General features: G+C 38.3%; 1 protein-coding gene across 1 annotated transcript; it reads right to left on the reverse strand.

Annotated features, from left to right (window-relative positions):
• Positions 1–852: 852 nt before the first annotated feature.
• LOC146489677 (uncharacterized) lies at positions 853–23,293 on the reverse strand. The gene is made up of 13 exons (XM_085103716.1): positions 22,533–23,293; positions 18,124–18,243; positions 17,370–17,472; positions 14,580–14,682; positions 13,182–13,470; positions 12,196–12,321; positions 11,119–11,221; positions 7,713–7,785; positions 6,875–7,393; positions 4,841–6,302; positions 3,989–4,250; positions 3,236–3,260; positions 853–2,270 (listed from the first exon to the last, which is right to left on the reverse strand). Exons 1-13 carry the CDS (start codon positions 23,036–23,038, stop codon positions 1,960–1,962), a joined length of 4,002 nt encoding a protein of 1,333 aa, XP_084959842.1. The 5' UTR covers positions 23,039–23,293; the 3' UTR covers positions 853–1,959.
• Positions 23,294–23,678: the final 385 nt, after the last annotated feature.

Here is a 23,678-nt window from a genome sequence, read left to right on the forward strand (position 1 = left end):
GACCACGCGAAATACTGGAGACGCGAACGACTTCGTACATGCTTTTAAGCCTTTAAAAAGGCTTGCCAAAGAGAAACCTCTGCTAGCAAGGTAGACACGAAATGACAACACGGATCAAAAGAATCGGTCCGCTATCTAGTAAATATAAACTTATAGCGAGGATTGAAAGACTCAATCCAACACGACTGTTTTGATCAGGTGTAACAACAGTTACGATCAGAAAAAGAAGAGGATTGAAAGACTCAATACAACATATCGAAAAAAATAGCGAGGACATTTCGGTTTCATTGATCAGCCTTGCGTTAACATCTGCCGGAAGCGTCTGCCGACTAGCAAATTATTCACACTGTGCGTAGGGGTGTGTCATATGAGCCAATCATGAACTTTAAATTCGTTATACCTGTTGTACTCTGGATTTTACTGTCTTGCCGAGTTCACCAGTTTAGCATTTAATATAATATGGTTCTAAGATCCAGCATCATCCAGTCTGACTCTTATTTTAACTATAAGCATAATATTATTATGCTATAAGACTTAAGAGATATTTTGTAAGGTAGATCATTGGGAACTTGAAATCGATAGGGATGTTTTTAAGTGAAACCTTCGATCAGGATGTTTAGTTGTTGAGTCTTCGTAATCAAGTGAAATCGTCGCTGGGAATGTTTTGCACTCTTTATATTCAAGTGAAATCCTTGATCAGAATGTTTTCAAGTCTTTGTATTCAAGTGATATCCTTGACAAATTTGCTGTAAACGATGTTCATGGGTTGTTCCACGAGCTGGGGAGATTTACCAGGCAATGTTTTTGAGTCTCTGTGACTGATAGAAAGAAAAACCACACTGTAAATGAGACTTATAGCAACAAATGAATATGTAATGTTCTTTTAAAATATGCTTGGGAGCGAGTCTAATTTCAAAGTTTTTATATAACATAGATAACTATTATCAACTTTACAAATTTCTGTAACACCTTTATTGAGCAAGTAGACACAAAGGGAAACCTACGTAATATTATAGTAGATTTCCTTACATTTTTCTTCAATGTTTTCATCAAATATTTCAAATCAGGGCACAAGGTGTAAATATTTTCTCATCTAAGTATTCAATTGAGCCATCCCTGTATATCTGCCAAGTATCCAGCGAAACCTGTTTCTATCCAAGAGCTCACCAATAGCTGCCTTTGATTTCGTCTGGATTTTAAGTTCTTTTCACTAAAATTAATATCGAGAAATGAATGAAAAGGCGTTACTGGCTTGCAAGCCATAAGACAAATGCACAAGGGTGGTACTGTAACCCGCAATTCTTCAATGAAGTTTTGATTTTGATCATCATTGTACGTGTTTTTGGTGATAAAACTGTATCTCTAATACTAGAATAGCAAGTTATACAGCTTTTGCATGGGAATCATTTTGAATTTTTCCCCGCAAACGTTTAACCGGTCAATTTCGCACAACTTCCTCGAACGTCAATTTTCCAACCTTAATAATATGGTTGCAAAAATGAAAAAAGTAAGGACTGACAGAGCCTAGTTTTGTGGCTGTATTACAGAAGCCACAAATTTGTTTTGTTGATATGTACACTATTTACTTTGTTGGCCTAACATAGTAACTTTATAAGAGTTAACAGTGCCCAACACATCTAGCTCCATTAGATAGTTAATATTGATGCAATAAGATAGCTACCTTTTGTGCAGCTGAGAAATAACATTATTTTGTATCAACATTTTGGGCCTGGGGTTTAATGATATTATAAAGGTAATTGTGAGAGGCCAGTGTTTTTTAAAACGCTTCTTTCTACAGTTTCTAATACGTCCTGTAATGTTGAACAATGGGATATTGATCCATAGGTTGAGGCTTTTAGCCAATATTTTAATGCCGCTTTCTACTACGACCTGTGATGCAGCAAGCAATACTTTGCATGTAGAAGTTTCTCTGCCAGGTGAAGCTGTTAGCTAGTGTTTTTAAACACTACTTTCTAAAACACCTTGTGATGCCAAACAGTACTTTGTGCAGAGATGTTCCGTTTCAAGATCCTCATGCATCAAAGCCATGCCTAATGCAGCATACGTGGCTTGTGATCCTTGAGACCCGGTCCATCGAGCCAACGTGGCGAAACACTTGTCATCCAGTTTCGTTTGATCATGATCAATGTGCACCATCTCCGTCTCATCCAACAAAATGCAGCATAATGCCTTCCATTGTAAACCCAAGTCATGTGCTAGCAACAACAGATCATCACGAGACACCTGGCCAGGCTTATATGACAGAGGGTCTGCATGAAAAATATTTTACGGTTATTAGTAACTCCTACGCGGTCAAAAACGCGTACGTTAAGTCAGACTAGGACATTGTATACATTTACGTGATAATTAACCTCGTAGTCTTTAACGAATTCTTGTTTGATCGATATGTAAAGAAAGACTCTAAACCAATCGGTAAAGCCTGCGAATAATTCCACTGTCCCAGATCATTTTAACTTTGAATATCAGTAAATGTGACAAAACGTAGAGGAAATGTACCCGTAAATTTCTCGGAACACTCGAACAGTTTTCGGCCCCTTAAAGCATTTTTGAATTCCTTTTTTCTATCGATTGGTTGTAGGCTTTCGTACAAACCACCCCAAAGGAATGCTTAAGCTTGTAAAAGGTTTCAACGTTCTACGCTTCAAAATTAAATTGAAGCTCGAATTTCTGGTATTAAACGCTGTGTACGTAAATTTGTGGGCCCGTACCTTGAGAAAGGCAAACCAGAGGCAGAAGTTGAATTTTGGCGACTTCATTTTCGAATTGTTGTTTAGGGTATTTGTATGTAAAGGTGTCCCATACCAATCACTGTGAGGTAACTTACACGAATTATATACAACCGCTTGTACTCCTGGCCCCAGTTATTCAAAGAGCGGATGACGTTATCCAGCGGATAAGTTGCTCTCCAGCAGATAAAATGTTTTTGTTGGAGGTTGGAGTACATTTTGTCCACTGGATAGCGACTTATCCATTGGATAAAGTTATCTGCTCTTTGAACAACTGGGGCATGGTGAGATGGGTAACCTTTGCCAAGTAACAATGTTGAGGTGGAAATGTTGCAAAGCGTAACGGCAAGGTCACACTTTTATATATTTTTTATAGATTTTGAACGAACGAAGGAACGAAGTAACCCACGAACCAACGAATGACGTGATTCCACTTGAAGTCCCTTTAAAAATAAAAATAAAAAAGGAAAAAAGAAAGAAATATTTACCTGGGTAGTCATTGCGACGGAAATACTACGAGAGAAACAGAAACAAGGTTAATCTAGTGAATTGTTTATGCCATATGATGAGATAATGGTTCAGTCACTTAACTTCCTTACTAGGGCAATGCTCCGTGGGAATTAAGCGGTTTCCTCCTACTACTTAAATTTACGCTGGAGAGTTAATTGTATTACCACAACAGTTCAAGCACCCTTTTCCAACAGACATAAACGATTTCCGAAGTCATTTGTCCTGGACATTCGTGTGTTGTGTTTTAAGTAAAAAGAGGCAAACAGGTTTGTATCATGCACATAGCGTTCAGTGGTACAGTTCCACGAGACAATTGGTAAATTATTTATGTATATGCTAAATAGTGAGGGGCCTATAATACTCCTGTGAAGGACGCCAGAGACAACTGAATCAGACACGTACACATCCTAGTGTCTGTCAGTGAGGTGGCTATTAAAACACTTCAGCTGCCTCCGATTAACGGAGCGACTTTTCAGCCTCGTTGCCAAAAATGAGGCAGTACATCAGCGATTCTATTGCGAAAGGAACTTGGATGAGTTCCGAAAGTTCTGTCGAACTTTCTTCCTCATTTCTTGGTGTAGAACATTAACGAAGGAAACTTCACGCGGTCATAAAAAGTGCCAGAAATAACAAGATTTCACACAGATAAGAAACAAGCACAACACCCAAGATAAACTTAGATGAGTTTATCTCGAAGGATAAACAAAACACATTGAATGGTCTTCTGATACCTTAAGCCAGGGTTTCAGCTTGTCTTCGTCTAACCGGGTATTAAGCTTTAAGGTGTGATCACACCTCAGAGGGTCTGCCGAGTCCAGTGAAATGAAGTGAGCACAGTCAGGATGAAGGCAACAGGAAGCATGGTGCCACGAGCAGCCATCGGGTCCGTCCGATTCACCCACACACAGATCACAGCGTGCGCTCAGCCGCCATGTCATGGAGCGCAGCCACGGACATTGCTGACGAAGACAATCTAGAATGTCTTCAACACATCTGAGACGGAGAGAAAAGTAATCATGGACTAAACAAAAAGAATCCATTTTTATTTCTTATTTTACTCATCACCAGTGCGCTGAACTGAATTTCGCTCTGGTAGTATCTTACATAACTGTACATACAGAGAAATAAAATAAGAAAAATACATTCTCTTGATAGTGTACTGAACACTACTCTCATCCGCACACAGTCAAATTAATCGAGGCTTGCGAAACATGTAGTGTCCCTTTACATTTGAAACTCGTGGGAGCTAGGTCATTAACCTAGGGTCAAATAACAAACATCCTTGGTATGTGAGAATGATGTATTATTCAGTAAGTGACACAAGCATACTGGGAAAAAAATTCGAGTGCTCCTATCAGGAGTCCAACTTAAGACCTTCCGATTATTAGTTCGGATGCTCTACCACTGAGCTATAGGAGACTCGTGGGAGCTAAGGCCATTAAACTTGGTATATGTCTAGCTCAGTAGTAGGTCATCGTTCGACTCCTGTTGGGAGAACTCGAATTTTCTTTCTCCGAGTATGCCTGTGTCCCTGACTGAAAAATAAATCTATCACTTTTGTCTTTGTTTGTAAACCAACCAACCTGTAAACTTGTTGGCACACAGTAGCAGTCTCTCTCGCTTCATCTTTGCCATCATGAACCAAATGAACCATGATCACGCTTTTGAAGCATGCAAACATCAAACTGAAGTCGCTCTGCCTCCCGATAAAAAATCGCGCTGCGTTGGCAAAAAGTTTAGGAGATCTTGCAGAATACTCCCGAGATGCCCATTGACCAAATAACACCACAAATCTGGCGAAAAAACCATAAGGAATATAGCCAGTGTTGAAGGTGAGGTAGACTGGTGCAATCGAACCTTGGACACTTAATCCAGATATTTCATCGTCTGGCTTAGCTGTCAGTATAGATGGTACAAGGTAGAGTGGCTCACCATTTGGGGTATCCCACCGACAAACCAGGTTGGATTTCTCCATAATGGAAAGAAGGGCTTCTTTTGAAACTTTAAGGCTGAGAGTTTGACAAACATAGCTGACAAGATCCTCCGACAAGATGCCCTTTTTGGCAAGGTTTTGGCGATGCTCCCGGATTACCATTGGTTCTTTCTTCCCGGACACAACTGTTATGATTTGACAAAATACATAAATTAACCACTGTGGATCCAGTATGACCAGAGTTTTAGATTCATCAGCCTCATTGAAACAAAGTAACGCGCCACAATCACTCAGAAAGTGCAAAAGCTCATCACAGTCTTCGTCTACTTCAAAACAACAAATTCTATCAGCAATTGCCTTGAACTCGGCTTTGGTGACATGTTTGACTCCATTACTGGCTAGACGATGAAGTACCTTCTCAACATAAAGCCACTGCAGAGGGATTTCCCGCTGTATGTGAGGTAGCGTAGAGGCCACAGCAATGACCGTTTGCCTCAATCTTTGGATATTTGGATCCTCTTGTTGGAAAGGCTGCCCAGAACGAGTGTTGTCAACAGCAAACTTCTCATCGACGATGTGAGATGCAAATGCCTTTCTATGAAAACTGTCCAGGATGGCATTCATAGATGTCCAAGGATCTTCAACAACTTTGTCTGCATGCGTTCCAACTAAGATGACTGGTGGATGGGAAATACCGGAAGCATTCATACTGCTGGAACCCTGAAAGGAATGAACCAAGTCCATCCACCTCATAAGGTGATCAAGACTGGATTCACCCCTGCACACCATGTTGGCCCCCTTTCCACAATCCCCAGGCAGACTAGTGTCGCCCCTCTTGAATAGGTCTTTGCTCAGATCACATACAAGAAGATACACAGCTTCCTGTGACATGAAGATTGGATGCATGGCATGAAAAAGAGATTGACCAGAAAAGTCCCAGATCACCGGCCAAACCTCTTCACCAACAGCAGAGTGTTCTTGTTGGAGGATACCCTCCACCAAGCTGATAACTGTCTGTGGCAGATCATCTGAAGACTCAGGATCACTATCGAAGACGTCATCTCGGAAGAATGGCGAAGGAGGCTTCACACCATCATCTCTCTCTTTTATTCCTGAAAGCAAAGAGGGAGTCGTATGGGAGTCAAAGAGGGAGTCAGAGGGAGTCAAATGACAATGAAATAGAACTTCTCGTAACACTTTTCATACTTTGATGCTTACACATTTTCTGCCAATTAAATTGCTTTCTAAAATTTAAAATCACTTTGTTAATGGGGGTTAAAATCAATAAGAGTGAATACATTGGGCATCATCAAAGTTACGTACCAACTTCAACTTCCAACAAGAAAGCCATTAAAAAATTCAGGTTTGAAGGGGATTCAAACACATGACCCGTGTGATCAAGTCAGCTGGGAACTAGTCATTTCTGCGAGTGTAAATTGTACCTGTGGATTATGCATTCCCAGTTCACATTATGTGATATTTCATATCTTCACTTTCACCTATGGATGGTATCCATCCTCCATGGGTATAATACAAACTCCACAAAATGAGTAGCCCCCAACTGGCTTGATAAGCAATGGTATCTCAGAGACCACGGGTTTGAACTTCGCTAAAGTCCATATTTTTCAGGCTTTCTTTTTGCAATTTATTTTAAATTGATTGCCCAAATCTAATATACATTCACCATTAATCTGTTGTGGAGACAAGTCCATATGGTTTCCTACTCCATTGGAGAAAACATTTGCTCCAGAGGGAAGCTCCTGAAAAACAAATGAATCTTCAGCGCACGTCTCACTGTTCCACAGAGGACTCTTTCTTGCTGCGTACTTCTTTGGCAAATCAGGAGTACTGGATTGTGTGGGAGAACCTGAAGAGTCATCAGATGCTCCTGACAGCTGCCGCGCCACAAGCTGAGCACTTTTGTGATCAAAAACAGTGGTGGTGTCATCGACTTGATGCGCTTTCCATGCCTTGATTCCAGCCTTTAACAGAGGTGTATCCATCTCCACTCCCTGTGTGCTGGTTTCATGTTTGTTAAACATGTCTCCTTTGAGGGATCTTTTGAGGCTTGTTTTGCCCGCACCGTCCTGACCAATCAGCATAACTCGAACACGGATGTCACATGTTTTACCATGTTCTAATGCTCTTTTGTATGCTGCTTTGGCTTTGCTGCCTCTTGCTAACACAGCTGGTGGAATAAGACCTGGGTAAGAGAGACACAAATGTATACAAACTTAAAATTACATTTCATGCATGAATGTTTCAAATTAAATATACCACTACCACAGAAGACACTGCACTTCGTTTTGGTTGGTCTGTTCACAACATTTTGAAAGGCCCTTTTAAACATCTAAAAGACCGTTTTCCCTACCCTTTTATAGTTCAGCTCGTGAAGTCCCTAACCTTTCATATATGCACCTGACCAGCCTGAAAAAGGCACCCCTTTTTGGCACAGCCTCCCTGTTTAGAAAACCCCCTTTCCCCCTACCCTGGTTGTCACCAGTGTATTCAGTTGAGCTTACCTCTCTGTTCTTTATCAAACTTGACAGGCCGAGTGAGATTTGTCTTCAAAGAACCACGGTTGCTTTTGTAATACTACAAAGCAAACAGTTCAATCAGAGATTACTGCATGTAGAGTAGACATACTTATTATATTATTGAAAGAGAGGTGCAGGAGCATTTCCACTATTGATTTAGGTGCTTGCAAGTCTTAATATTATTGCTACATGTAACAGTTGCCAGCTTTCTTAATAATTGAAAGAGCAAGTCAGGGATGCAGGCTGGGATAAGTTCAAGTAAGCAGACCACCCCGAGCTTGTGTGATCAGCTCCCCCTTGACTATCAAGGAAGGGGCTGCTAGCATTCTGTTACATGCCAATTCGTATTTGTACCTTTTAGCATTGAACCAATAAACAAAAATGAACTATTAGCATGGTGAAATCTTAGTGTAAATTTAAGTAAACACTAGCTGAACTCTTTTATAAAATGGACGATAAAGGTTTTTAGAAAGAATTAAACAAATTGACAGACATACCACCTAAGAGACTAAAAAAATAATTTCAAATCAGTTTAACTTTTATTTTCTTTTGTTTGTCTTATTACCATAAATTATTTGAAACAACAGGAATAAAAGTCTGCCTGGTTTGAAACATTTTAAGCCAACAACAAAAATAAAACACAATAGGTAGTTTCACTTTTCTTACTAAACCCTTTAAAAGATCCAGTTACTATGCATATTATAACATACATTGGTGTAGTGTATACGACCATGTTTAAACCAGGCCTAGATGGATCTTCAATACACGGACCAAACACCCAACACTTAATGCAAAAAGGGCCAGGATTATCCCCTGTTAAGTATTCTGTTGTATTTCTGATCTCATGTATCTCAAGTATTCTGTTGTATTTCTGATCTCATGTATTTTTAATAACTGTATCCTTAATCACCCAACTCAACCAGTAAGTACTGCACTGACAGTTACAAGCAATATGCCATAACCTTTTTGACTACACATCTTTGTTTGAGTGGTACATGTATGTATCCACATATAAGCCATGTCAAACCAGGTTTTTAAGCCAGAATTTGAAAACAGGGCATGCAATAGTTGTGTCTCTGGTAAAGGACTAGGTAATGGGAGTTCACAAGACAACTGGACAACAGGATGCCCTTCTGACGTAAAAAACCTAGCATCAAACAAACAAACAAACACCCCAAAAAGCACAACAAACATAATTCCATCTACGTTATTCCTTGTTAAAATGATATACTGTATTGCTAACAAAAAGAGGTTTAGATAAAGTGTGTGCAAGGGAAGAATTTGATCCAAGTTAATTTTACCAAAGACCAGGCGGTGTGCGTCACGACCCACAAAGGGTGCTGGGTAAAAACATGGAAATGGCTCATTTGTCTCTGGTCACGATCGAGTAAATATCTCCCGAACGTAAGACTTATGTCGACTTACAGTTGCACTGAAACTGGGCATTCAAACTTTGCTTCCTTTTCCAAAAACTATCACTAAAAAGAGCAATTTGGCAAATTTTAACGGTCTAGTGGCAGCCATAGATGTTTCTTGTTGGATACACAAGGCGATTTCGTTGAGTTATTCCCGGTTTGGAGACAATCAAAGGCGAAGATTATTAACCTCTTACTAACCAAGCGCGAGGGCCGTACTGGGGAATCTTGGCCCGAGGTCGTGGCAGTACGGAACGAGCGCAGCGAGGTCCGTACAAAAACGACCGAGGGCCAAGATTCCCCAGTACGGCTTGAGCAAGCTAGGTTAGTAAGTAGTTTATTATATGGCACTCGGAGCAAACTTGTTTATTTATAAAAAACGCACTTCCGGTCACTTGAATTCAAAGGGTTTCCGTCGTGACGTGTTTTTGATGACGCAAGCAACCCAGAAAGCAGGAGTTTGAAAACAAATTTACTGAACATTTACATGTAATCAGGTTGATTATAGAAAAGACTTCAAGAACGATTTGTAGCCAAATTTGACGAAAATCTTAACAGCTGAGGTTTGTTTTTGAAACTCACAAAAGGGTTTCGTCGATCCCAGAAAATTTACTAGGGCATCACAAAGTACGGATCAAGAAAAGGGTGCTGTGAAAATCACATTGAACTTTAAAAGAAGTGGCATTAAGTCAATCGTCCTCATCGCTCTCATCTCTGGCTCGGAAACTCGGAAACATTCCATGTTGGAATCAGTCTTTTGGGTAGTTTCTTTGCAAAGAATGAAAGTATTTTTAGATTTTCTTTTTGCAGTTTAAGCTGTAAATTTTCAAATTTGCCGCTTGTCGTTAACAAAAATACACGGCTTATGACCATTTCCATGGAAACGGTCCGTATGGTAAAATCCCGACCAAGAAAGAGCCAATCAGAATGCGTGTATTTACCTCAAGACTACCTTACCATATAATAATTATGTTTATTCTTGTACTAGTATTATGTGCCGTCACGTCTGCTTGTGGACACTTTTTTTTTATGTATACATATTTAGACAGCGAGCAGTCGAGCAGTCCCTTTCTCCTAAGTTCTGTAGCGCATGATGGATCGAGCGAGCTAGCTAGCGGTGAGGCAGCGAGTTAATTTTTGTAATTTGGATAATTTTATTAAGTGTCCCTTCGCGCGCAGGATCTGAGGAAAAAGTATGACTGCTCACAGTCTATTTTACATTTCTTTCGATCATTTTCAGTTTGCTTTTTTTATCTCAGGGTGAAAGAGATCTACATTTCCTTCTTGGATTTCTGGGAGAGAAATAGCATTTGCAAGCCCGTTGGCTTTTCCGGTCAGTTTCCCGGGAGTTGAGCTACTTGGTTTACACGATCTCTTCATAGATTCTTTATTAGTTCAACGGCTTTCAACGGAAAAACCATAAGGGGTAGACCTGGGTAGACCCCGAAAATTCCAAAGTAGAAAGGATAAGCTAGCTTAAAGTGCAAAAGTATTGGCCAAACCCAGCAAGAGTAAGTAGCTTTAGCCTCAAGAAATTCAGTAAATCAACGACCAAAACAACATGGCGGCGGGCGCGAGGTCGTCACCTTTGAAATGGCTACAAACGCAAGCAAATGCTTCAGCTTAAAAAGTAACCTAACCAGCATTAAGCCAATTTGTTCCTCTAACTTTGAAACGAATTTTAACCGGGCAAAATGTCACAGACTTCGTAAATGACGACATTTTCGACGGCTAACCTCTCCAGACTGAAGCTCTTGGGCACGAAGACTACTGATCAAATAACGCATTCTGATTGGTCGAATTTCGTGACGTACACCGCCTGACCAAAGACCATAAATAAGAATCTAAGCCATTTTACTGATAACGAAATGGCAAAAAAAAAAAAATTTAAAAAAAAAAAAAATCAATAAATAAATCAATAATAATAATCATATACATTTCTACTAATTTACTTGAAATAAGTGCCACTGGCTTACCTCTACTAACAAAGACAAGGTGTCAAATTGCTGAACATCGTCAATCGTAAAATGATAATTTTTCTTGGTCACCACTCTATAACGGATTGACTTGCCTTTCCACCTATCAAATGAAAACAGCAGTCAAACAGCTTTCTAATACAAGCTTTTACTTTGAGAGGCTGCATAACTACTTGCTCTTCCCAGTTTTTTTGCTTCATTGCATAAATCTAGTAATTAAAGCTACAGTGGGTTACACGTGACAACTTCTTCCAGTAAGGAAAATTACATTCTAATTGACATAGGTGATTAAGAACAAAAAAAGTATACCCAAAATTTCCCTTAAAAAATACCACAAAATACCAAATTTAAGAGATAATTACTTTACACCCAAAAAGATCCATGTTTATGTAGTATCATTCCGTAATTCCATGGCTTCAAGGGGTATTTGGGGATGAATACCTCAAGTAATACTTCAAAACAGTCAAAAATATATCCCTTGTAATATTTGGACGATTTGGAAATATTGTGAGAGGTATTTATCCCAGATATCCTGTAGTATAGATCTGTTTATACTACAAGGCTGAGATCTGTGGATCACAGCACTGTCTGTATATTTATTCACATGCAAACGATTAACTTTCTTAGTAGAACATGTAAATTTCATACAAAAAGAATTGGGAATTTGGCCGACAAAAAATTCAAAGAAACTACATGTAAAATTTTTCTCATGTTTTTCTGAGTTACAGAAAGTTCATCAAAGTTTGCTTTATCTTTTTAAATGTAGCCAAATTTCTATGCTTCAGCAGAATGACCTAAAGATTATTCTGGCTTAACTAACTTGTCAGCTATGGAAGTGCTTAACTTTTTGCCACCAGTTTTGTTTCTTTCAGCACCATGCTAGGCAAGGGCAAGGTTATAGAGATGCTTTCCAGTAAAAGATTAAATATCACTTGTAGTCTTTTCAACCCTGAAGGCGATGTCATGGCCACCATCAAGGAATTCCTGTCTGGTCTGTTTATAATTATAATTTTACATTTTATTAAACCTGCATGGAGATTACTGGGTACACAAAGAAACAAGAATTAATTAACTCACCACAAGTGGAGACAATAATCTCCTGGGTACGTGATGCACTCTCTGATAACAAACATTCCATCTCCTACACTGACATCTTTGACTACAGATTCCACCTCACTTGCAGACATTTTACCAATGTACCACCTAAGTAAATAAACAAGATAATTATTGGTTATACAAACATTTAACTCTAGAAGCCACGAGGATATACAATAATGGAGACAATTTGCTTCTTCCAGGTAGTTTACATCCATGTCAATTAATAACCATTTGCAGCCCCAGCCACCTGACAAAGTGAACAAAAACTTTTATCTGCAACTTAACAACCACATCAAGCTGAGTGGAAGGGTACCTGGGAAGTCTAGGGGCCTCCACTGTGTCGGACCCTAGACAGTAACATGCTCCCATGACTGGCAATTCCGGCAACCCAGCCGTGAGCCCCCATGCACAGTCATCCTGACACCCAACACACTGCACTTAAGCAGTGGAAGAGGGGAAAAAAGGGGGGAGGGGGAGGGGCAGAAAAACCAAGACAAACCACACAGAAACTCCACAGAAATCGCCATGCTTGAACATACTGCCACAATGCAGTGCTCTGTGCGTGCATGGTGCTAACCACAGTGCTGCTGATCGTACGATGAATGCCAGCTTTTCTTTGTTAGCTTAGTTTTAATTGCATTTAACTGCATATAATCATGTGAAAACAAGATTTATATTTTTACATTAAGTAAGAAATCCATTGTTGAACATTTACAGTCATGCAACATGTCACATTTCTGACACATAATGTCATATTTAAAGAATTAAAGAAGAATGAGAATATCTGGTTATGAGACAAGTGTCCTGTCTGTTCCAATGCCTGCTATATAATTATATGACCAACATTTTTCAAGACAAACAACACCTGCAGGAATAATTGGGTTCAGAACAGGACACAAACCCAACCCCCCCCCCACCCCCAATTGTGTTAACATATAATTACAATCACTGTCTAATGCACCTACTCTTCATTCCAAGGGTGAACCTGGACATAGATTTTTGAGTTGTCTACGATGTGATGGTCACCAAGAAGAAATTCATTCATAACCAGAGGTTTGCCTTCCAGGCGTAACAACTGACAGTCTGTAGGTACTCCACTCAATTCTGCAATCTGTTCTTTAAGAGATTGCACTTGATTAAAAAGATTTGTCAGCAGAGAGTATGTCTCTGAACCAACTACCACACGAAGCTGGATTTGTGAGGATGCCGTAGTTTGAAGGCGATGCCTTGGCAGAGTACTGTTTGTACATGAACCTATTGTGTAGAGAAAAAAGAGGGATTCACCTATATTTATGGCCTGGCCCCAGTAATATGTTCAAAGAATGGACAACTTTATTTAATGGATAAGACGCTATCTAGCAGGTAAAATGTATTGGTTGAAGTATGTTTTATTCACTGTCAGATAGCGATTTATCTTCTAAATAGAGTTATCCGCTCTGGTTTCTATAGACACAAAACTTATACAGCCATGTCAAATTGTTTGGTAGTACTAGATACAGTGTAGGATAAAAGGAGTAGCAGGCAGCAAGGGCCTGGAAATAGCCACTTTAAATGGTCCATTTTTGACAGCTTTCAGATAACACTCTTTAAGAAATTTTTATTTCAAATAATACCATATTTATTTGATTAACTGCCCACCTTTGAATAAGCACCCACCTCGAATAAGCACCCATCCCACCCCCTCCAAACAAAAAACGTTTTTGTACAGTACTAACCCACTTGCAGTAAGAGGAGCATCGGTTGTGTTCCAACTTGGTTTTAGATACAGTAGTCAATGAACATATATCTTGTTTATGGCTTGTTTATGTTAGTTTCTGTTCTTTGTTTTGTCTTGTTGAAGAGAAGTAAACTTGTTTTCCCTTGTTTTGTTATTCTCTAAAAGTGTCCTTACTTGCTGAAAATGCATGTTGGGGAAATAATAAGCGCCCACCCTCAAATAAGAACCCACCTCAAATAAGTGCCTACCCTCATGGGCCCAAAATTAAACAAGCGCCCAGGGTGGTTAATCGAATAAATACGGTATGTCATTTTCCACCAGTGCATGTAGCTTACGTGGGAAAAGCAAAGGCTATTTATTAAACAAGTATTTGAAAACAAGGTCAGGTGCAAAACTATAAAAATTGAATGTTCCAGACAAATTTGTGCACCTCCGTTTATTGAGTTGAAGGTATAGAGTTGAGACCGTTTTTCCTGCTTACAATCATTTGAACTAGTATTTCGTATTAATAAGTTTAAAGAAAAGGCAACAAATATTTCATTGTACTTGGCAAAATTGCTGATCATTTTGACAGGACTGCTTATGGTAGTGAAAGGAACAGAAAAGAACATAATTGATGCAAAACTACTTAAACTACACTACATACCTTCCCCTGAATACAATGAGGACCCATCTGTGCAGTCATGGGACTCTAATCTGCTCACTGGTTCAGTTAGTTTGATTGGCAGTCCTTTATTGTTCTGGTAAAACTGTTAAAGACACAAGGAAAACTCATGAAAGCAATCTGGTTACAAAAAACTAATAAAAGTGGTTGAAATCCTATTATTTTATATAAGTTGCTTTATTTTTATATTATAGTTTATACAAATTATTTCAAATTACTGTTGATACTGATTGAAATAAACAGTGTTTCAGAGCACTTTTTTAAGAAAATTGTCTGCTGCAGGAATAAGGGTTAGTTTCAAAATTTTGTTAATTTGTATAGTGTATTTTAATAGACGTTTCTGTAGTCTAAGAGCCTGAAATTCTCTCAATTATGAGGAGAAAAAAGTAATGGCTGGATTTCTCCTGTTTACTCTCTTTCTAACTTGCATTCTACTTGATTAACTTGTGATTGAACCTGGTTCATTTGTGTTTTGCTAAATTGCAAAAAAAAAAAAACAAATTGACGCAAGTTTTTTAGCCTATTATTTTATATAAGTTGCTTTATTTTTATATTATAGTTTATACAAATTATTTCAAATTACTGTTGATACTGATTGAAATAAACAGTGTTTCAGAGCACTTTTTTAAGAAAATTGTCTGCTGCAGGAATAAGGGTTAGTTTCAAAATTTTGTTAATTTGTATAGTGTATTTTAATAGACGTTTCTGTAGTCTAAGAGCCTGAAATTCTCTCAATTATGAGGAGAAAAAAGTAATGGCTGGATTTCTCCTGTTTACTCTCTTTCTAACTTGCATTCTACTTGATTAACTTGTGATTGAACCTGGTTCATTTGTGTTTTGCTAAATTGCAAAAAAAAAAAAAAACAAATTGACGCAAGTTTTTTAGCTGCCGTCTTCTTATTAACGATAAATTCTGTCATAACATTGTCAAAGTTGTTGTGAATCCATGAGCCACAGTCTTTTATGCAGTGCATTTCCAGCAACTTTGACAATCTTATGACAAAATTCATCATCAGTAAGAGGACAAATGCATCAACCCGGACAATCCCGGGGGGGGGGGGGGGGGGGGCTGGTACTTGGGTTCAGTTTTGCTCTGTATGTGCCGCTGGCCTCTCATAACTCCCGCTCCATTATAGTCTATTTTGTGGCCAGTTACAGACCCCATCTTAGTCACTTTTGGGAAAATGTAATTTTTGCGATCCCAACTAAGTCAACTTTCTATTTATGCATCTACTTTATCAATCCTTTTCATAGGTCATCCTAAAATGAATTGACACATTTTAAATTGAATGAAGAACACTTTACTTTTCACATACAGTACAAGCATTCCTAATCTTCCTAGAATTTTCTTACCCCAAAAACCCAAAAATGCGCTACCCCATTCTAGTAACTCTATTGAAAATGCAACTCCATTCTAGTCAATCCAGTCATGAAAATGCGACCCCATCCAACGGCACATTCCCATTAGCCACTTATGAAGTAAGTACCCCCCCCCCCCCCCCGCCGGGGAGACAATCCAAGGACACACAAGACAATAAATCATGTCTCAAATGCAATGCTGTTAAACCTCTTAACTGCCCTATTTCTTGTTGTACATTATTTGTATGTGATTCACATTCATTCACTTACTTTTAGTCTTTTTGACCTCCCAAAACTGCAGTAATTGGCAATTACGCTATTGTGGTGCCCCTGCCTTAGTAATAGTTGTTTTCCCCCTGTTATCTTGTCGTGTTGTTGTTTTTGTGTGTGTGTGTCTGTGTGTGTCTATAATAATTACTGTTACACATAGGTGAAGCTAATAAAAAAATAAAAATAAATAAAAACTGGTGACTGATGTCAATTTGTTAAATAGAATATTGCCACGAGTTGTTACAGCTGAATTTACAAATTTTCCATCAAATAATTATGTTCTAATTATACCTTACAATGTTTATTCTGAGAGTGCAGAATTGCAGGATTATAACAAACAAATATGAAATAAATGTGATGTTATGTTTATAGCCTGGTGAATAAATGATTGACATATTTTTTTCCGTCAGTGACATACAAGTAGGCATACTCAGAAAAAGAAAATCTGAATTCTCCCAGCAGGAGTTCAACAGATGACCTTCCAATATTTTCTTACTTAATTAAGTTTGGATGCCCTACCATGAAACTAAGTTCATGTGACAAACAACCTTCAAACTGCTAGTATTTGAATGTTGAAGGGTGGTATATGTGAAAGAAAAGGGTATATGCGAAAGAAATGTGGTGTTATGTTTCAAGTCTGGTGAATAGTATAGAAGTTTAATGACTTAGCTCCCACGAGTCTCCTTTAGCTCAGCAGTAGAGCATCCGAACTAGTAATCAGAAGGTCATAGGCTTGACTCTTGTTGGGAGAACTGGGATTTTCTTTTCTGAGTACTGTATGCCTGTGAAACTGAATACATCTAGCAAATAAAAATATATTGGAGCAACAGAATGCCTTTTTGCAAACATGATGATTATACAGTACTTTTAGTAAAATTGTTCTGCACAATACACCTGATAATGCTGAATTATATTTATTTTACCTTCTATAACAGCAACTTACAAAAACGTTCCATTTTGCACCACCAATTCATCATGAATTCTTATGTTCTGCTATGAAAATTTGACTTCAAAGCTTATTTTTTTTCTGTTTAGTTAAAGAGGAGGGGTGGGGGGGGGGGGGGTAAATAGAGCTTTTAGGTATTTACAAGTACAGCAACTTCTATAAGATGTGTATTTAAAAACAAATAAAGTCTGTATTACCGTGACCATCTCATCAATGCTGTTAAAAAAGTGTTGCTCATTAATGGTGAACATCATGTTCTTTTTACAAATCACTCTGTAATGCCTGATTTTGCCATCAATGCTGTAAAAAAAAGAGAAAAAACCACAGTTATCCTGTCCCAACAACAACTAAAAATTGAGCAATGAATAAAAATAATCAGGATATGCTAATATTAAAGTAAATTCTGTATTAAATGGTCACCCTTAATTCAAGGGAACTCCAAACTTGATGACTTGCTACAGGACCACAGTGGTTAACAAGAAATCAACAAAAAAAATTAATATAACTTGTTGGAAGTGACTTAATCACAAAACAAAACACTTCACAAAACAACAATATTTAATGACCAAATTCCATGGTTTTGTGGAAACTTGAGCAAAAAAGGGGATTTTTCATGCACTTTTGTAACTTGAATGCAACCCCTCCCTTGATTAGTTGGCCACATTGTTCCAGTTGAACAAGTTGAAATATAATCATGAAGTAGCTCTGAGTTACATGATTTCCTAGTTTTAATGCAAAAATAGAGCCTTTTCTAGTGAGGGAGGGGAGGGGGCAGAAACAGTACTAATCTCAGGTTAGGGACTTAAACTATTAAATTAGCTCAACTCATTGGGGGGGGGGGAGGTGGGGTGGTTAAAAAATCTGAGAGGCATACAGTGAGGAAAAATTGGCCACTTAGTAAGCCTTAATGGATTTCTTGTTATCATTAAATTAACCAAGCCAGTAACATACCAAACAAACAGGACATAGTCACCAGGAAAATTTACACTTTCTTTGACAAGAAACTTCCCATTGCTAGCGGAAGACATGACTTTCTCTGCCTGGTCACGGGTAATTTTACCATGGAACCAACTTCAAAAAGAAACAAATAAAAAAACAATAATTATTAAAAAAGACAGTACTAACAATTACTCAAAATTGTTCTCTGTAAAATTTGAGTCAAAGGACAAGTGCCAAATCAGGCTTTAAATATTATAATACTAAAATTATTTTTTATTACAAAAGGTTGACTAGTCTTATATGACCATGTCACATCTAACATAACATCAGAAGCATATACGCTTAAAAAAAAAACCCTACGTTTAAGTACTATTACAGTACCAATGGAAACCAGAGGATGAACTAGCAAACAAGTGTGCCCTTCCACCATAGGCAGAACAAAATTAATGTAAAATCAGTCGTCAAATGTATTGATTCCATCAATACATTGCCAATGTTATCGGTGAGTTCCATCCCCCCATTGTCTGTCGCATTGCACAAGATTGGAAGCATTGGAAAAAGCCTGCGGCTGTCTGCATTGCAATCTGCTTCAGGAGTGAGTGTCAATGGAAATTAAAGAAATGCTCTGCTTAGATATTATAAAAAATGCCCAACCAATTGGTGCGACGTTTGGTTGGATCAGTAGAGGTACATGTAAAATTACAAATAGGCTGCAAGAAGTCCCACGAGGCTGTGGTACTTAATGTTACAACATTCACCTTGTCCGACTGATTGATTGAGTCAGAATTGTATGTTCTACCTACACGTGTTTGAGTGCACAACATAATGAACATATAACACTTGGCCATGGTCACCAGTAAGCTTTTGGTATACTGGTGCTATGTGTATGCTCTGGAACATGTGAAAAAGGTGGCTAAGTAACCAAATCACTTGGTGAATTTGGCAGTGAGCCAGTCTTTATATCTGATGCAGGGTTATGCTACATTTGTATTCTCAAAACTAGTCTATGTAATGTCAATCACAGGATTACTGTAGCTGCCAAATCAACCAGCGCTCACTGTGTAAAGTTTTATTTACTGGAGTTATTAACACCAAAGATTGTGTGGTCAGGAAAATAATTGAGCTCGTCCCAGCATGGCAAGCAAGTATCTTATGGTGTCACTCCAGTGAATAAAACTTTATATAGTAAGCGCTGGTTGATTTAATGGCTTCATTGGTCCTTATCGGTGATTCTCCATACAGGTAAGTCCAAAAACGCAACAATACAATGCCAGTTACAGTTGGCAAGTACACACCCTAAAATATGAAATTTACAACAACGCTAACTGAATTTATACGAAATAGGAGTTAAATACCATCATGCATGTGAAAGTGAAAGAAAATAATGAAAAAAAAATGTGCATCGCATGGTAACAGTTACTATAGCATATTTATTATTGCCATGTTGCCCTAGTGATTTGCTATTCGGAGTGATACAGCTGGGTGGAGACAGAAAATGTGAAGTAAACTACGTGTATATTAAGGTTACCGTGTACCTTCACGGGTGACTTCAGTTAAATGGATATAGCGCCTCTCAGTTACATCACAGATACCCAAAACCCTATATCAAATTAAAGCTTATAGAACTGGGTATTCAAATATTTCATTGCTTTTTCAAGAAAATAAATTCCCAGGTTTCCCGTAAAGTCGGAACTTGAAGGTCCAGGTCATTGTTCGAGAGTTCCAACTCAATGCGATTTTTATATTTTGTTTGTTTTCTCCAGGTTTTCTCCAGGTCAGGATCCCAAAAGCTTAAAAAACGTGTCGGGGTTTTCCATAATTCAATTTCGCTCAAAAGTTACAAATCATTTTCAAAACTGCGAGAAAACCATGCGGAGAGAACGCACGGAAATGGCTTCCAAGGAAAGAATTTTTACAATTATCGAATTCCCCAACACACTTTTGTTGGTTATATATTTTTCTAGCATCTGGCCCAATTTTACTGAAATCGGCCAAATCGTTGTTGAGTTGTAACTCTTGAAAGTGTCTCCTGCAAGCGAAAATTAAAATTTGAGAAAACAGCGCTTGGAAAAAAATTCTCGCCACACAAACAAGTACCGCCCCCTAACGTCTTTATGGAAAATTAGCCAATCATTTTGCAAGCTACATTTTCTTCAGGTCACTTCCTGTGAAAATTTACTCACAGTTTTGCCGTACTCTCCTTCCAGAGTAATCAACTCTTTCACCATTTTGTTGGATATCTGTGGTGTTTGTTGTACGTGCACGTCAATTTTGTAATCTGCAATGATTATGGGAAAAACAAAATGGGGACTGAAGCCGACCTCATCATGCAAAGCTGTTGGGCCGAAGCAGAAGCGGCTGAGGAGGGTAAAATTATAAGCGTTACGGAATTATCGGGGAACCACCGTATTAAACCGCATGTATTTTCTCAGTCAAATCAAAAATTCTTGCTACTCTTCATTTAGCCTGTGAACAGGCTCCCAAGTGGGGTATAGCTAGGGCGAAAAGAAAAATCGGCCAGCCGGGGAAGCGGAGAGCTTTTTGTCATCGCCCTATGCCCCACTTGGGAGCCTGTTCACAGGCTACTCTTCAGTCGAAAAGCCAGTGAATAAATCTATTCGCGCGAAATATTGTTGAAAATAGCGAAGTTTCGAAATTGCTCATCGAAAGTTCGGGTGAAAATTCGCTCTTGAAAACTCCCTTCTCTGGAAGATTTTAACACCTTTACCTACTTTAAAGTGTAGCATAAAGCTTTTGTCTTCTTTTATGTCAGTGTCGTACTCGAACAAACGCAACTTCTTCCACTAAATACAGGACATTCGAAGTGCAAGAACATGAGGGATTCAAGACTATAGACAGACCGTTCGCGCAAATATCACAACGGGTGGTTACACCAGCAGCAATATGCTGTTAATCAAAGTAAAATTTAACTTCCGGTGGAAATCGCTTACGTCCCAATTTCTCGGCAAATACTCACTCTTTTTCGAAAATTCTTTTTTTGTTTGTAAGAACTTACTGGGAAGTTTATTTTTATCTAAAAAAATGAAAATCCAAAAATTTTCTCTCTGAAGGTACACGGTAACTTTTACTTTAAGAAAACAGCAAAGCAGCAGGGATCAAATCAATTAGCACTCCCACAGATCAAACATCTTATGCAGTGAACCATTACTCCACTGCACCTTTACATGTTTATCTCAATCTCAAAACATAGTTTTCTTTGGCTGTGCTGGCTGGCAAACTATATAAGTTTGTTTTTCCCGTTGTGATCTTTTTCTTTTTTTTTCTTTGAAGAGGTGGGTAAGCAGGTCTACCGATCGGTGTATTTCACAAATATTTTTGCCCAGGTTTTGGATAATTTCAGAGTAAAATTGTAATTGGCTTTGGAGATCCTGCAAATGCAGCGGATTGTGGATTTATCGATTTTTTTCAGTCCCGGATTTTGGTTTTTGCCGATTATAAAATTCGGATCATGGATCTCTCCATTTTTTTCTCTATGTTTTCATGGCCGAAACATTGGATTGATTGTTGATTACATTCTTGTTCTTAATCCCTGAGAAACTTTGCTAAAACATAACCAGTACAAGGTAACTGTTAAAAAATAATTTGTGGATTCGGATTTGAGTAAATTTTTTTACAGATCGATGGATTTGGGTGTTAAATTATAATAGACTGGCGGATTTGCGTACCCCTATTCAAACCCCTCTTTGAAGGTAAGCAAAATATGGATTTAGTTAAACTCTTTCCATCAGTACTAAGACCTGACAGGCTCTCTAAATGTTAGTCACTTCATTGAGAGACAAGCTTTGTCTGTACAACAATTAAGAAAAATTTTTCCCCATCCCCCAACTGACCCATGTTTTTTATTTCAAAATGTTATGGTTTGTTTCTAAGGTAACCTTTATATACGTTTTAAGTGTTAACTAAAATAACTCTGACATCCCTATACCATATAACCCTCATAACCACAACTTCAAACACCTTTTAGAGTCTTGGGAAAGATAAACAAGAAATACTCCAGATTATTTGTTGTCTACATGTATTAATCTTTTTTTCTAAATATTACAATAAAAAATTGCCATTCCACAAATGGGTTGATCATCTGTAGCAAACAGGGGTGTTTTCAGTTCACATTAATCTGGTAGCATTAGTGAATTCTCCAAAATGTTAATTAAAAAAATAAGAACCAATGTATGGGGTATAAACTCAGGGAAATGAATTCAAAATTGGCACATATCTTTTCACAAAACCCTTTTCCACCAAAATTTATTTAATTACCGGCCCTCTTTCCTCTCTCATAGTAATACTTTAAAACGTAAGCCTATATTTGTTGATTGTTAATTAGCATTTTGGAGGTCACGTCCCAAGCATGCACATGTACATGTACATTGTAACTTATAATTTGAATTAAATTTTAAACTCACTTGAGATGCCATGGATGAATCTGCACGTACAAGACTGAGCCATGGTTCACACAGAACTCCTCCAAAGTATTGTACAATATTGTCAGCCCTTTATTGACAAAACACGACAAGTCAACCACACGAAGAAATAAACTCTCGGCAGGCAGACCCAAAATGGTAGACAATTGCTTCCTCAAATCAAAAATCCTTGCGGAATTTCCCCCTTCCGGGATAATGCTAAGAACTTGCCCAGTTTCCGTTACCACCTTGATGTAAAATAAAGTCGAGTTATTCTCTTTGCACGATAAATTGACGATAGTTTTCGGCTTTAACAAGTCCCCCAAACAAATGTGACTGCCATTTTTAACTTCCACCTTCGATCCATTTTGAGAAATATGGAGAATTTGAGCGGAAACTGGCAGCGAAGTCGCCTGGGAAATCTTCTCTTTTAGGCTTTCCACGGTATCCAAAGGAGTCACTTCAACCGCAATCCTCTTTGCATTTAACAAATCCACGAAAACTTGCATCTTGTCAGTTGCGTTGCAGACTCAGTGCAGACTCATTCATTCAATCGTTCCACGTTGTATTAAATTAAACTAAAGTTCTGAAGGCTGCCACTCTTTCCCACAGGTGGAGAAGAAGCAAAGAAAAAAATCAAGAGACAAAATATAAAACATTTCGGCACATCTGGATTTCCGCATACTATGCTAAATCACAAGATACATGCTGATGATCGATATCGTTTCGCCATCTTCCAAGGCCAACCGCGTCAAGCTTCTCCATGACGTCATTCAGTGTCAGGTGCCTTCCGGAACTCGTCACACCATTGGAGGGTACACCTGTCACGTACTGTTATATTTTTTATTGATACATAATTTTTATCTCACAGTTTATGTCTTGCGTGATGTAGTCCCTTTGCAGGACTATAAAATTTTTAACAAAAGATGAATAAGAGAGAATAAATTTGCATAAGTTTTTTATAACATAAAAGTCCCAGTATCAGCCCGTTCCTCACCCCCCCCCCCCCCCGGCCAAAGAAAAAGATGGCCCAAATGGGCCATAGACAACCTACCCCATTTTTGGAGTTCATTGAATAGGAAAAAGTGTGCTATGTAAGCTATTTAGGTATGTGCAGCGCCAAAGGGTATGATTTTTGAAGCGTTTTGG

Source organism: Pavona decussata, unplaced genomic scaffold (genome assembly GCF_977016875.1).
Source record: "Pavona decussata unplaced genomic scaffold, jaPavDecu1.1 SCAFFOLD_4, whole genome shotgun sequence".
In the NCBI taxonomy this organism is placed as follows: domain Eukaryota; kingdom Metazoa; phylum Cnidaria; class Anthozoa; order Scleractinia; family Agariciidae; genus Pavona; species Pavona decussata.

Coding starts and splice junctions, on each gene's coding strand:
- LOC146489677 (XM_085103716.1), bottom strand. CDS start 23,038: ATGCAAGTTTTCGTGGATTTGTTAAATGCAAAGAGGATTGCGGTTGAA. Junction 12,322..13,181: donor GTTCACCCTTGGAATGAAGA/GTAGGTGCATTA, acceptor TTATTTACTTAG/GTGGTACATTGGTAAAATGT. Junction 11,222..12,195: donor GATTATTGTCTCCACTTGTG/GTGAGTTAATTA, acceptor TTCATTTGATAG/GTGGAAAGGCAAGTCAATCC.